This window comes from Mastomys coucha, unplaced genomic scaffold (genome assembly GCF_008632895.1).
Source record: "Mastomys coucha isolate ucsf_1 unplaced genomic scaffold, UCSF_Mcou_1 pScaffold22, whole genome shotgun sequence".
NCBI classification, from domain to species: Eukaryota; Metazoa; Chordata; class Mammalia; order Rodentia; family Muridae; genus Mastomys; species Mastomys coucha.
In genome coordinates, this window is record NW_022196905.1 from 261,020,258 (window position 1) to 261,034,576 (window position 14,319).

Genomic DNA, 14,319 nt, shown 5'->3' on the forward strand with positions numbered 1-14,319 from the left:
AGCCCTACTTCCACCAAGTTCCACTGCTCCATCTGAAAAAGGAGATACAGGAGAGGAACTGAATCCTGAGGAGGCTCCGCCCTCTACCTAAAGCTATGCAATCAGCAGAGATGGCGCTATAAACACCACAGAATGATAATGGCAGTGGTGCTGATGCTGGTGCTGAGGATGTTAATGGCAGACGCTGATGACAACCAAGGCGATGACTTTATTGGTCAGTAATAAAGGAAAACGTCAAATGTCTCATTAAAAAATTTATATTATCCAGGCATGGTGGCGAACACCTTTAATCCCAGCACTTGGAAGGCAGAGGTCAGGCAGATCTCTTGTGAGTTTGAGACTAGCCTGGACTACATAGTGAGTTCCAGGATAGCAAAGGTCACATAGTAAGACTCTCTGTCAAAAATAATAAATAAGCTGAGTGTAGCAGTGCATGCCTTTAATCTCAGAATCTGGAGGCAGAGGCAGACGCAGGTGGATCTCTGTGAGCTCATGCCAGCCTGGTCTACATAGTGAGTTCCAGGACAGCCCAGGCTATGAAGAGAGACTGTGTCTCAAAACAAAACAAAACAAAACAAAAACAAAAACAAAAACAAATAATATATAAATAAATGATTTATTTTATTTTGAAAGATATTGGGGGTGTAACTGATATATCATAATTATTGCAAGTACTGTGACCTGGTGCTGGAGAGATGGCTCAGTGGCTATGAATACTGGCTGCTCTCTCAGGGAACTCGGTTTCAATCCCCAGCACCCAAATGGCTGCTCACAACTATCTGTAATTACAGACCCAGGGGATCTGATGTCGTCTGGCCTCCACTGGCAAGGCACGCGTGTGCTAGACATACACGCAGGTAAAAGACCATACAAAACAAAAGGGGGGGCTGATGAGATGGCTCAGCGGGTAAGAGAACTGACTACTCTTCCAAAGGTCCTAAGTTCAAATCCCAGCAACCATATGGTGGCTTATAACCATCCATAATGAGATCTGACACCCTCTTCTGGTACATCTGAATACAGCTACAGTGTACTTATTTACAATAATAATAAATAAATCTTTGGGCTGGACTGAGCAGAGACTGAGCGAGCAGGACTGACTGAGGCAAGCAGAGGTCCTAAATTCAATTCCTAACAACCACATGAAGGCTCACAACCATCTGTACAGCTACAGTGTACTCATATATATATAATGAATAAATCTTTAAAAAACAAAAACCAAACCAAATACAAAAAAAAGGGGGGGCTGGTATCTTAGTTTGGGTTTTACTGCTGTGAACAGACACCATGACCAAGGCAACACTAATTGGGGCTGGCTTACAGGTTCAGAAGTTCAATTCAGTCCATTATCATCAAGGCAGGAACATGGCAGCATCCAGGAAGGCACGGTGCAGGAGGAGCTGAGAGTTCTACATCTTCATCTGAAGGCTGTTAGCAGAAGACTGGCTTCCAGGCAGCAAGGACAAGGGTATTAAAGCCCACGCCCACAAAGCCACACCTACTCCAATAGGGCCATACCTCCCAACAGTGCCACTCCCTGGACCAAGCATATACAAACCATCACAGCTGGAGAGATGGGTTAGTGGATAAGAGCACTGGCTGCTCGTCCAGAGGACCTGAGGCTCAATTTCCAGTACCCACAAGGAAGCAGTTCATAACTGTTTGTAACTCCTCTTCCAGGGGATCTGACACCCTCATACAGACACACATGCAGGCAAAACACCAATGCACATATAAAAATAGAAACAGGGGGCTGGAGAGACGGCTCAGTGGTAAAGAGCACTGACTGCTCTTCAGAAGGTCCTGAGTTCAAATCCCAGCAACCATATGGTGGCTCACAACCATCCGTAATGAGATCTGATGCCCTCTTCTGTGGTGTCTGAAGACAGCTACAGTGTGCTTACATATAATAAATAAATACTAAAATTGGAATGATACAGAGAAGATTAGCATGGCCCCTGCACAAAGATGACATGCAAATTCGTGAAGCATTCCATATGTTTTTTAAAAAAGAAAAAGAGCCGGGCGGTGGTGGCACACGCCTTTAATCCCAGCACTTGGGAGGCAGAGGCAGGTGGATTTCTGAGTTCGAGGCCAGCCTGGTCTACAGAGTAAGTTCCAGGACAGCCAGGGCTACTCAAAGAAACCCTGTCTTGAAAAACAAAACAAAAGACAAAAAACAAAACAAACAAAAAATAAATAAAACAAAATAAAGGTTTGACCAAATTATTACCACCTGATTCTTTTTTTTTTTTTTCTTTTTTGGTTTTTGGAGACAGGGTTTCTCTGTATAGCCCTGGCTGTCCTAGAACTCACTTTGTAGACCAGACTGGCCTCGAACTCAGAAATCCGCCTGCCTCTGCTTCCCACGTGCTGAGGTTAAAGGCATGCACCACCACTGTCCGGCAAAAAGACAGTTCAGGGCTGGGAGCCATCAGGCAGTAGCTGGGGCTTGAACCGGGGTCCTTTGGATCCACAGTCAGTGATCTTGCCTGCATTTCTATTGAACAGAGCAATGTTAGATGCCCACACAAGAACAGAAACAGTTACCCATCAACTTGACAGAATGCAGAATCCTACCTGAGAGGCAGGCAACTAGGCATGCCTAGAAAGGATAATCTTGATTACATTTATTAAAGTTAATTGGAAGACCCGCCCACTATGGACAACACCATTCCCTTGGCAGGAGATCCTAGACTGTAAGTGGAGAAAGCAAACTGAGCATTAGCGTCCATTGCTTCCTTGCTCCCTGTGCTTGACTCTAGCTGTCATGTGACCAGCTCCCTCTCCATCCCCTATTGCTGCAACTTCCTTGTTATGACGGACTGAAATTTGAAATTATGAGCCAAATAACTTCTCTCTGGAGCTGCTTTTGTAAGGATATTTTATCACAGCAACAGAAAAGAAACTAAGAGCAGTGAAGGCAGAGTCAGCCTTCTCCCCGCCTAATACTTTCTAGACGCAGGAGAAGGCATTTGTCATCCCTGAGATAAAACGAGGCTCTTGCTTCTTCCTCTGAAGAGTCTCACAGCAATGTAGCTGTGGAGCAGGTTCCACAAGACTCGACAATTCGGTACTGCCAAGGAATCCGAGTCTGGTGTCACCTGACATGTGGCAAGCAGTAGTGTCTTCCCCCCTCCATCCTGCCCTATCCTGTTCATCATGGATTCCAAGGTTGTCTGGCAGACAGGGAACCAAGTGCAGACCAATCTTGACTGAGACCCAGATCCCTTCATTGAAGCTGAAAGCTGCCTTTCTAGACTTGGCCACAAACCTTGAGTGAAAAGCCAAGACCACAAAGAGCTCCTCCGTGGCTTGGGGTGACTAAGTGGGTGGGTCCCCAAGGGATTCCAGGAGCCTGTGTTCCAGCATCAGTTACTGTTTCCTGTCTGGGACAGTGACTGTGAGCAGCAGGTGGAAGTCTGAGTGAAGGTCCAGCTCCCTGGCTAACCAGCAGTATGGCTGGAGTCTCAGCTTCATTCACCTGCAGGTAGAACTGACCCAGAGAAGCCATTCCAACCACAGGGAGCAGGGCCCATCTGTTCAGCAGACCTGGGTGGAAGCGGTACTCTTTCATTAAATACATCTGAAGGCAGAGGAACTGCTGCAGAGTCTCAGCTTCTTGCCATCGTTTCTTATGGATGACACCAGGATGCAGCAAATGAGCAGAACATGCAAACTACTCATTCTGCAACTGTATTGAGATTGTAGCTTGGCAGAGAGTCTCAGGGAACCAGGGTCTAGGGAAGTCAAGCAAGGCCAGAACATGGCTATCATCAATACTGAGGATCTAGGATGACCTTACCCATCCTCAGATGACTAGGAAAATGGTGAAATTGGGGATGATGGTGAAGATGGAGATGAGGGTTAAGATGAGGATGCATATGACGTTTACTTTCTTCATTGTTGAAGCATCAATACAACCCAACCCAACACAAGCAACTTAACTGGATTTAGAGTCACCGTGGACACATACCTTTAGGTGTGTCCCTGAAGATACTTCCAGAGAGCTTCAACTGAGGAGGGAAGATCCACTCTGTGTGTGTGTGTTGGGGGGCACCATTGAATGAACTAAATTTAAAAAGTAAGCTGGGGGCTGGTGAGGTGGCTCAGCGGTTAAGAGCACTGACTGCTCTTCCAAAGGTTCTGAGTTCAAATCTCAGCAACTGCATGGTGGCTTACAACATCTGTAATGAGATCTGATGCCCTCTTCTAGTGTGTCTGAAGACAGTAGATAGCTACAGTGTACTTACATACAATAATAAACAAAATCCACCCCCTGGCTGTTCTGGAGCTCACTCTGTAGACCAGGCTGGCCTCGAACTCAGAAATCCACCTGCCTCTGCTTCCCAAGTGCTGGGATTAATGTCCTGTGCCACCACTGCCCGGCATGGATTTTATTTTTTAAAACAAGAATTTCTTTTTTTTTTAAATATTTATTTATTATTTTAAATAAATACACTGTAGCTGTCTTCAGACATACCAGAAGAGGAAGTCAGATATCATTATGGGTGGTTGTGAGCTACCATGTGGTTGCTGGGATTAGAACTCAGGAACTTTGGAAGAACAGTCAGTGCTCTTACCCACTGAGTCATCTCACCAGCCCTAAAACAAGAATTTCTAAACAACAATGACAACAACAAAAAACAAACAACAAAAAATTATTTCTTGGACAGCCTCAGTTACATAATCTCAAAAAAATAAAAAGACAGGGTCTCTCAATGAAGTTCTGGCTGACATGGAACTTGATATTTACACCTGTGGGATTAAAGTCAAGAAGCAGAAAGTGTTTAAAAATTTATTTATTTTCCAAGACAGGGTTTTCCTGTGTAGCCCTGGCTGTCCTAGAACTTACTCTGTAGACCAGGCTGGCTTTGAACTTAAGAAATTCATCTGCCTCTGTCTCCCAAGAGCTGAGATTAAATGTTTGGCACCACTGCCTGGACTAGTTTAATTTTTTAAGCCATTTGATGGGCTGGAGAGATGGCTCAGGGGTTAAGAGCACTGACTGTTCTTCCAAAGGTCCTGAGTTCAAATCCCGGCAACCACATGGTGGCTCAAGACCATCTGTTATGAGATCTGACACCCTCTTCTGGTGTGTATGAAGACAGCTACAGTGTACTTATTTATAATAATAAATAAATCTTTAAAAGAAAAAGTCACTTGACAGGGACAGGGTTTCATGAACTCCAGTTTCCTCAGCCTCTGAAGGCACACGTGTGAACTGTCAGGTTTCCATATCTATGCCCTTTCTCAGGGAGACCCCAGCCCATGGAATGGTTGCATCCAAATTAGGGTGTACCTTCCCTCTTTAATTAGGCTAATCTAGAAAATTCCTTATGGACATTCCCAGAGGAAAGGGCTCCATTCCTCACCGACGCAAAGATCAAAGAAAGTTGTTGTGTTTGGCTCACTGCCTCTGGAACTACCCTTGTTTGCTCGCTGTCTTACATTAAGTGGGGCCACTAGTATGCAGGGTGGTAGTTCCTACCCCAGAGCATTCTCTGATTCTCGAACAATCCGATTAGCTCAGCCAGTGTTTCACTTATCTAATCAGCTGCGACCAGGAGGCAGCTGGCTTTGTCTTGTCACTGGGCCAAACCAAGAATTCCCGAGGGGCTCCAATGCTGTATCCTCCCAAAGGCCAACTTTGCAGGGGTGGCCTTACAAATGTAGAATGGTTACTATGCCTCCAGAAAGGACGCCAGCACACTCAGGAGGCAGGAGCTCCAAGGCTCCAAACTTACTACTTCTAAATCCTGGTCCTTTACCTCACAGCTGCGGATGCAGTTTAGACTGATGCGCTGGACTGCGCATGCTCCCATCTCTTGAGATGTCTCCTTCGTAACACACTAGTGCTTACAGTTATGCAGGTTTGCCAGGTCCTGCTTCTCTGCAGTACACGCCCCTCCAACACCCCACCATGGGATCCACCTTTGCCCAAAATGACCGTACTGTCTGCATGGCCACTCCCTCCAGAAGTGTTGGGAGCTTTGGGTGGCCGTGACTGCCAGGTGATAAGGAAAGCAGACCTGCGTAGCCTCTCTGGATTTCCCATGCCTCTAGGCCGCTTCCAGGCATGGCATAACTCCAACCTCGGCACTCCTTAGCCCGGATGTGGCCAGGAAAATGAGATGCTTTTGGAGCCTGTTCGGCGGCATGAGTCGTCCTGTGTACTCATCTCGCGCATGGGACCGGACACTCAGCAGTTGCGTGTGACTCAGACCTAGCCACTTGGCTTGCCCTCGAGATCAGGCTACTATTTGGTAAATGTGAACAACAGGAGCACAAGCGTCTCCCTTCACGTGATCGCTGTCCATGCTGCGCGCCAAGTGGCTTTGAGAACCTTACGCGCCACAGCCCAGCAGCGCGCGGAAACGACAAGGATAGCGGATGTGCTGTGCCGCTCGTCCCGCCGCCAGTGCACAGGAGGAGTCAAGCAGTACCCTGCCCCCAGCCTTCCACCCTGGGCCGCTCCCATTCTCGGTCGCTCAATCCAAAGCTGCCGCGGGGACGTGGCCCGGCATGGCGCATGCGTGTGTTGCCACACACTAGCGCGCATGCACGCACATTTCCCCCCTCCGAGAGCTGTGCATGATGGTACGACCTGGGCGGGGCGCGGCTGAAGCCGCGAAAATTGCGCGAAATCCGCGGGAACTACCTCTTTGGCACCATGGCGCAAAGTCGTGTTACCGATTTCTATGCATGCCGTCGCCCGGGCCTTACTACTCCGAGGGCCAAGTCGACCTGTCTCACCCCGAGCCCTGGGGGGCTCGTGGCTCCTGAGTTCACCCGGAGCAGCAGCCGCAAGCGCGCCCGGCCCCCCGCCGAACCCGGGAGCGACCAGCCCGCGCCGCCCGCGCGCCGTAGGCTACGACTGCCTGGATTGGTGAGGCGCACGCGGGACCCCAAAGGACCCTTGGTTAGGAAAGGAAATCCTGGTTATGGTTATCGGACGCCAAGATAGAGGGAGGAATAGAGTCGCGAGCAGGCTGTGCGCTCCTTCCTCTCCCTAGGGGAGTGAGCCATTGCGGACATGTGCAGAGGGTACTTGGGCTTCCTGGGAGGCCGCAGCTGGCGGGGGTGATCGTGGTGGTGTGATTGTTCCGCAAAGAATTGGGCTGGAGCGAGGGCATTGGAGAGTCAGGCCTGGAAGCTGCTTCAAGGGGGAACCAGCCCAACAGCCTAGGTGGATCTTTCGTAACTGCTTCATCAAACATCTCCATAGACAGGCAACCCCTAGCACCTGACTCCTGCCCTCCGGATCGAGTGAACTGACAGCCTAGTTCTGGCTCTTCAGACCGAGCAAGTACCCCTCCGCACCCCCCAGTTTATTGTTCTGTGCCTTAATCACCAGGACTCCTGCCCCAGTTCCCCAGCTGATCCCAGCTCTCCAGCTGACCCTGGCTCCCCCGTTTGCCCATCCCCCATCAAGAGAACAAAGAATGCCACTGTTTCTGGAGGTCAACAGCGGGGCAAGGTGAGGAGGCTGGACTGAGGGTGGATTGTGGGCAGGGATGTTCGGAACTTGCAGAAATGACAGTGCCTGTGTCCCCAGGTCGCCTCAGAGGACTCTATCTCCGAGCTCCAGACCTGCCTGAGGCAGGCACGGAAGTTGGGAGCCCAGGCACGGGCCCTGAGAGCCAGAGTCCAAGAGAATGTTGTGGAGCCTTGTACCCCAGATGCCAAGGCGCCCACTGAGCAACCATGGTGAGTCCCAGTCCACAAGGTCCAGGAGAGGACAGGCCTTTGGGGGGTGGGAGGCACTGTGGGGTCCGAGTGGGTGGATGGCCATGGGGCTTAGAGACAGATTGCCTAGACTGTACTCCAGTCTCCTCCAGGGCACTATGCCCTTGTCCCCCACCTGAAAAGGACATTGTCACTCCTGCCCCTGGCTTGTTCTAATTACTATGAGTGTGACCCTGTGTGCCTCTCCATGCTGAGGGGGTGGAGCTAGTGTGTGGAGCGGGCTTCTTGACCCTTTCTAATGTTGCCCTCATGGGTAGCATTAGATCTGCTGGGACTTTGCAAATGGGTAGTTTTGGGGTTCTGGGACACAGTCTCCTCTCCTCCTACCCTGTGGTCTGGTGGCGGAGGCGGTCAAACCATGTGATTTGATATTCTAATGGGAATGCTCCCTCTGACAGTGTCGAGAAAGCTCCTGCCTACCAGCGCTTCCATGCCCTGGCCCAGCCTGGTCTTCCAGGCCTCATCCTACCATACAAGTATCAGGTGCTGGCTGAGATGTTCCGCAGCATGGACACCATCGTGAGCATGCTTCACAATCGCTCTGAGACTGTGACCTTTGCCAAAGTCAAGCAAGGCGTCCAGGAGATGATGCGCAAGTGAGTAGTGTGGGGGAGAGGCTTAGCTGCCCCTGGTGTCCATCTGGCGCATGCCTGCATGGCCCTTCTCACTCTGCCCGCTCTCCCATAGGCGCTTTGAAGAGCGAAATATGGGCCAGATCAAAACCGTGTATCCAGCTTCATATTGCTTCCGCCAGGAGTGCAATGTCCCCACCTTCAAGGACAGCATCAAGAGATCCGACTACCAACTCACCATCGAGCCCTTGCTGGGCCAGGGTGAGTGAGTCTTCGGCTCGGGGTATTCTCGCTCCTCTTGGACTTGTGGCTAAGCTTGGGGAGTTGGTCTCAGGTGTGGTTTTTGATCTTGGTCATGGGCTGGGCAGTTGGACAGACCTGGGCTCACCACGGTTTCGCCTTACAGAGGCTGGTGGTGCCACTCAGCTCACAGCCACGCGCCTCCTGCAGCGCCGGCAAGTCTTCCGGCAGAACCTGGTGGACCGCGTCAAGGAGCATCACAAGGTGAGTGCCTGGGTTTGTGGGGGCAATTAGGCAGGTTCAGTCCCTGCTCCAAGTGGACAGAGGCCTCTGTTACCCTGCTCCCTAATCATCTGCTATTCTAAACATTCCTCTCAATCCCTGTCTTAGTGAGGGTTTCACTGCTGTGAACAGATACTATAACCAAGGCAACATAACCAAGTACAACATTTAACTGGGGCTGGCTTACATGTTCAGAGGTTCAGTCCGTTACCATCAAGGTGGGAGCATGGCAGCATCCAGGCAGGCATGGTGCAGGAGAAGCTGAGAGTTCTACATCTTCATCTGAAGGCTGCTAGCAGAATACTGGCTTCCAGGCAGCTAGGATGACGGTCTTTTTTTGGTTTTTCGAGACAGGGTTTCTCTGTATAGCTCCGGCTGTCCTGGAACTCACTCTGTAGACCAGGCAGGCCTCGAACTCAGAAATCTGCCTGCCTCTGCCTCCCAAGTGCTGGAATTAAAGGCAGGCGCCACCACTGCCCAGCTAGGATGAGGGTCTTAAAGCCCACGCCCACAGTGACACACGTACTCCAACAGGGCCACACCTCCTAACAGTGCCTGGCCCAAGCTTATACAGACCATCATAGTCGGTTGCTGTGATTCTCTTTAAGTGTAAAGAAGGCTAATGCCTACCCTATAGGCTGGAGCTGGGGCAGAGCTGCCTAGAACCCCAAAGCTGGGGAGCCCAGGATTACCTCGAGACCCCAAGAGGGTGTTTGTATTATTTAGTCAACCATGGCCACATGCTAGGGACATGCCTTTCTTTGTATTATACCTGGCTGTGTCTAGGGCATAGAAAAGCTAAGTTGATTTTCTAGTTGGAAATACTGAAATGAGTGGCCCAACACTCTTTCCTCCAGGCCTTTCTGGCTTCGTTAAACCCCCCCATGACGGTGTCAGATGACCAGCTGACACGCTGGCACCCGCGCTTCAATGTGGATGAGGTGCCTGATATTGAACCAGCTGAATTGCCCCAGCCTCCCGTCACAGAGAAGCTCACCACTGCCCAGGAGGTATTGGCCCGTGCCCGGAGCTTGATAACACCCAAGGTGAGGCTCTCTGACCTCTAATTTCGTTCCTTTCTTCTCAGAGTATGGCAACCTGACCCTGGAGGGTGGAGGTAACAGCCGATTGCCTTCAGCTAAGGGCATAGAGAAGTAAGGCGTGCTTTGTACGCACACATGCAGCTCATCTGGCTGTGTGTATATGCCAGAGTGGGGCCCGTGCAAAGAGCAGCCTTCACAGGGCTGGGGGAGTTCGTGAACCTTTTGTGACCTCTGAGCTTTGCCTGCTCTGCAGATGGAAAAGGCCCTGAGTAACCTGGCCCTGCGCTCGGCTGAGCCCAGTAGCCCTGGAACCTCTACTCCAGCACTCCCGGCCACTCCACCAGCCACCCCACCTGCTGCCTCTCCGAGTGCCCTGAAGGGTGTGTCACAAGCACTGCTGGAGCGGGTAGGTCCTGGGCTGTGGGTAGGGGTCTTGGAGACAGGAGGGGGCTTCCTTTGGGGACCGTTTGCTACTGACCCATCCCTATGCAGATAAGGGCCAAGGAGGTCCAGAAGCAACTGGCAAGGATGACGAGGTGCCCCGAGCAGGAGCTTCGGCTGCAGCGGTTAGAACGTTTGCCAGAGCTGGCCCGAGTGCTACGCAGTGTCTTTGTGTCTGAGCGGAAGCCGGCACTCACTATGGAGGTGGTCTGTGCAAGGATGGTGGACAGTTACCAAGCTGCCCTGAGCCCAGGTTTGTGCAAAGCAAGATAGGGGTTAGGGTGGGCCTGGTTGTGCTCACTGTGTTCTTGGCAAGGAGCTAGGCGTATTTCTGACCAGAGACAGTTTGCCTGCCGTGGTCTTGTTGGATCCCCAGTTCTGCCATTCATAGCTCACCAGGCTCAGAGCATGTATATCTTGCCTCTTTGCTGCTCACTTTCCTGGTGCTTAAACGGTGTCCAGGGACCCCATGGCTCTTGGATATGCTTGGATCCACTGTACATAGCAGTGGGTAAGCCTTGATAAAGGCCTGTTGTGGGGTATCCGGCACCTGGCTGGAGATAACAAGCCATCTAGAGTTAAACCCACAATCTTCTTGTGCAGGGGAGATGGAGAAACACCTGTTGCTCTTGGCCGAGTTGCTGCCAGACTGGCTCAGCCTGCATCGAATTCGCACGGATACCTACGTCAAGCTGGACAAAGCTGCTGACCTGGCTGGCCTCACTGCAAGGCTGGCCCACCATGTCCACTCCGAGGGGCCGTGACTCTGAATTCCTTGCCCGATGGCCTGTTTCTTTTATCAGTACACAACACACTTAAGCCTTGCCAGGATGGGCAGCTATCCGTGCCCATGGATCTCAAAAAGTCACCTGAGGTTCCTGAGGCTTTGGGGTACCCCAGATTCAGTTCTGGGAGAAGTAGACTCTGGAGAGTAGGGTATATTGGATGGCCATTCCACAGACTACTCAAGCACTAGGTATGGTCAAGACCCAAGGTCAAGGTCCAGATGGAAGCCTCCGCTGGCATAGCTCACCCCTCTGTGCTTCAGAAAGCTGCAAGAGCAGCCTTAAGAATCACAGACTGATTTCACAGGACAATGATCTGAGAGTGAAATTGGGGCCTTCTGTAAATATGTGAAGTTTGGTTTCTTTTTAAACCTATACTTTATGGCCCTGCATGTGACTGCTAGTTTTGGCTTTTAATAAAGTCATGTAAGATTTAAATAAAATACTACTGACATTAAACTGAACCTGTCATCATAAAATCTCTTTAAATGGTGCCCTGCTGTTGTGCTTTTCTGGAACTGTATAGACCAGGTTGGCCTTGAATTTAATAAGAGTTATGCCTGCCTCCAAAGCACTGGGATTAAAGGTGCATACCACCACGGGGCGGTGATGACACATGCTTTTCATTCCAGCACTTGGGAGGCAGAGGCAGGGGGGTTTCTGAGTTTGAGGCCAGCCTGGTCTACAGAGTTCCAGGATAGCCAGGACTACACAGAAACCCTGTCTCAAAAAAAAGTGAAGTACTGACAGTGGTGGAACACATCTTTAATCCCAGCACTTAGGAGGCAGAGGCAGGCGGATTTCTGAGTTCTTGAGGCCAGCCTGGTCTACAGAGTGAGTTCCAGGACAACCAGGGCTACATAGAGAAACCTGGTCTCAAAAAACCAGAACAACAAAAAAAGACAAAAGAGCCTGCCCTTCCTCAGCTGTCTCGGAGACTACAGAGGTAATATCTGCTTCCTAGGTAGGGGCTGTGGCTTCTGTACAAAGCTGAGCCTATGGGGTCCCACCTGTTTGGAGGGGGGCCCATCCATAAAGTGACACTGAGCCCCCTGTCCCTGTAATGTCACTCTGGAGGCCATGAAATGTGACCCACGCTACAAGGAGAGGAAGCATGTGTATCAAAGCAGTTTATTGATCTTTAGTAGTGCAGCTCTGCTCTACTCCAGGGTGTGTACAAAATGCAAGGATCCAGACAGTCCATAGGCATGGCGATCAGCTGACCAACGGAATGAATGGTACATTCACAAAAGGGCAGCAGGTAGCTCACTAAGGTCACTTAGGTGCCTTTCTGATGCTGCTGGGAGCAGGGGTGTAACCACCTTGCCGTCTCCTCAGTCATACTGAAGGAGAGAGAAGAAGGGTATAGGTCCTAGCCTCTCCCTGCCCTTCAGGGAGGTCAGCTCCACCAGGCTCACACACTCCACCACCTCAGCCCGTAGCTGGTTCAGCAGCTCACAGGCTGCACACATGGTTCCTGGGGAGAAGGGACAGAAAGAGAAGGTATTAGAGAACGTTGCTTAGTCAGCACCCCGGACAGGGACAGGCCCTTTGAAGCCTGTTTATGTCTTGGGGTGGTTCTCACCTCCAGTGGCCAGGAGATCATCCACAATGACCACTCTCTGCCCCGGTTCTAAGGCATCTTTCTGGATTTCCAGCTCAGCCTGCAGACAGGAAATAGTGTTAAGAGAGAGTCTTGGTGCAAACAGGTGGCCACCTCCCTAGCCTCAAGGGTTTCCTGGCCAGATGTCTCAACCTCTCTCTCTGAGCACCTACATTTACTCCTAGACACTGCTAGCAGTGGTTACGACCCTGCCCTTTGGACCGGCAGTGGTGGCATGCACCTTTAATCCCAGCACTTGGGAGGCTGAAGCAGGCAGATTTCTGAGTTCGAGACCAGCCTGGTCTACAGGACAGCCAGGGCTACACAGAGAAACCCTGTCTTGAAAAACAACAAAAAAACCCCAAAGAAAGAAAAACCACCACAACAACAAAGACAAAAGACCCTGCCCTTCCTCTACCCCCAGCTCGCTTACCTTCCCATACTCCAGGGCATAGGAGGCTGACAGAGTGGGGCCGGGAAGCTTCCCTCGTTTCCGGATGAGCACGCAGCCCACGCCCAGCTCCTGAGCTAGTGAAGGGCCAAACAGGAAACCCCTGGAGTCTAGACCTGTTATGGTAAGGAGGGAAGGGTGTTGGATGGAGCACGGGAATCTACAGGCGAGGTCAATAGTATTGGCTAGGAACAATCGACTAGGTCTCGCTGACTATAACTAGAACATTGATGGCTACTGGGTAACATCTTAGCTTTGGGGATCTTACTTGCCTTCTGTACAGCTCAGGGCCACCTATGGTGGCTCTCGCCACCTTTCAAATGCAGCATCTGCCCAGGAGGGCTCTATCTACAGGTCAGTTCTGGGAGGTCTGGGCTGTAGAGGGGAGGATACATACATGCCCTACCTTCCGGAGCATGGTGAAGCGAAGTGGGCAAAAGGATCCCCGAGACTGCCAGGGCCACTCTGTTCTCTGGGGTGCTCACCCTCCCTCTGGACACTCCTGGTGGACATTTAGCTATCCTAGGGGGGTGTTTCTGGAGCCTGGTATATGACAGTTGTTCAGCACAAGCAGGTGCAGGAGAACAAGAGAAAGGTGCCCTGTTGTTGTCCTGGGGATAAGCAGCCCTAGAGGCTACAAGGCTTGAGGTCTGCCCAGGCACGCCCCAAGGTTACCTAATTTTAATAGTTCATCCCTGAGGCTACCCCTAACCAAGGATGTCCATCATCTGGAGGTTCCAGGGCCTGATGCAAAGGTCCTCTCAGAGCACACATGTGTGCCAGGGTCCTAGCCAGCCCTGTACCCTAAAAGAGGAAAGACTTTGGACACAAGGGCAGAGCAGAGTTCACCTCCAGGAAGAAGCACCGAGGGCAGATGCCTTAGGGTACCCTTACTTAGCAGGGAAGGGAGACTCTGTAGTCATCCAGGGTGAACAACCGACCAAGGCAGGGAGGAACCAAGGAGGGAGGATCAGAGGTTGAAGAAAGAAGGGATGGGTGTGGGGTAAACTGTGGATGACACGAAGGGGAAAAGGGATGGGGGCCTGGACCATCGGACACGAGCACGGCCTAGCAAGGCCACTCGCCTGCGATGTAGTCGATCTTGCCGCCGTGCAAGGACTTCAGGTGACTGGCCAGGAGGCGGATGGAAGCT

At 51.1% G+C, this 14,319-nt stretch overlaps 2 protein-coding genes and 1 non-coding gene across 3 annotated transcripts in view; 2 read left to right on the plus strand and 1 right to left on the minus strand.

Moving 5' to 3' along the window:
- Nucleotides 1-1,898: 1,898 nt before the first annotated feature.
- Nucleotides 1,899-2,003, plus strand: LOC116071605. Its single transcript, XR_004111015.1, has one exon. It is a non-coding gene; the product is annotated as a U6 spliceosomal RNA (small nuclear RNA).
- A 4,618-nt stretch (nucleotides 2,004-6,621) lies between these two features.
- Cdt1 (chromatin licensing and DNA replication factor 1) lies at nucleotides 6,622-11,567 on the plus strand. Its single transcript, XM_031341681.1, has 10 exons — nucleotides 6,622-6,889; nucleotides 7,358-7,480; nucleotides 7,559-7,710; nucleotides 8,148-8,345; nucleotides 8,437-8,582; nucleotides 8,728-8,825; nucleotides 9,701-9,889; nucleotides 10,140-10,292; nucleotides 10,379-10,580; nucleotides 10,931-11,567. Exons 1-10 carry the CDS (start codon nucleotides 6,674-6,676, stop codon nucleotides 11,089-11,091), a joined length of 1,638 nt encoding a protein of 545 aa, XP_031197541.1. The 5' UTR covers nucleotides 6,622-6,673; the 3' UTR covers nucleotides 11,092-11,567.
- Nucleotides 11,568-12,227: 660 nt separating this feature from the next.
- Aprt (adenine phosphoribosyltransferase) overlaps nucleotides 12,228-14,319 on the minus strand; it is a 2,325-nt gene continuing 233 nt past the window's right edge. Inside the window, exons 2-5 of the mRNA XM_031336894.1 lie at nucleotides 14,252-14,317; nucleotides 13,149-13,282; nucleotides 12,698-12,776; nucleotides 12,228-12,589 (exon numbers count right to left, since the gene is read on the minus strand). Coding sequence (XP_031192754.1) covers nucleotides 12,447-12,589; nucleotides 12,698-12,776; nucleotides 13,149-13,282; nucleotides 14,252-14,317 — 422 coding nt within the window. The 3' untranslated portion in view covers nucleotides 12,228-12,446. The remainder of the gene's footprint in view (nucleotides 12,590-12,697; nucleotides 12,777-13,148; nucleotides 13,283-14,251; nucleotides 14,318-14,319) is intronic.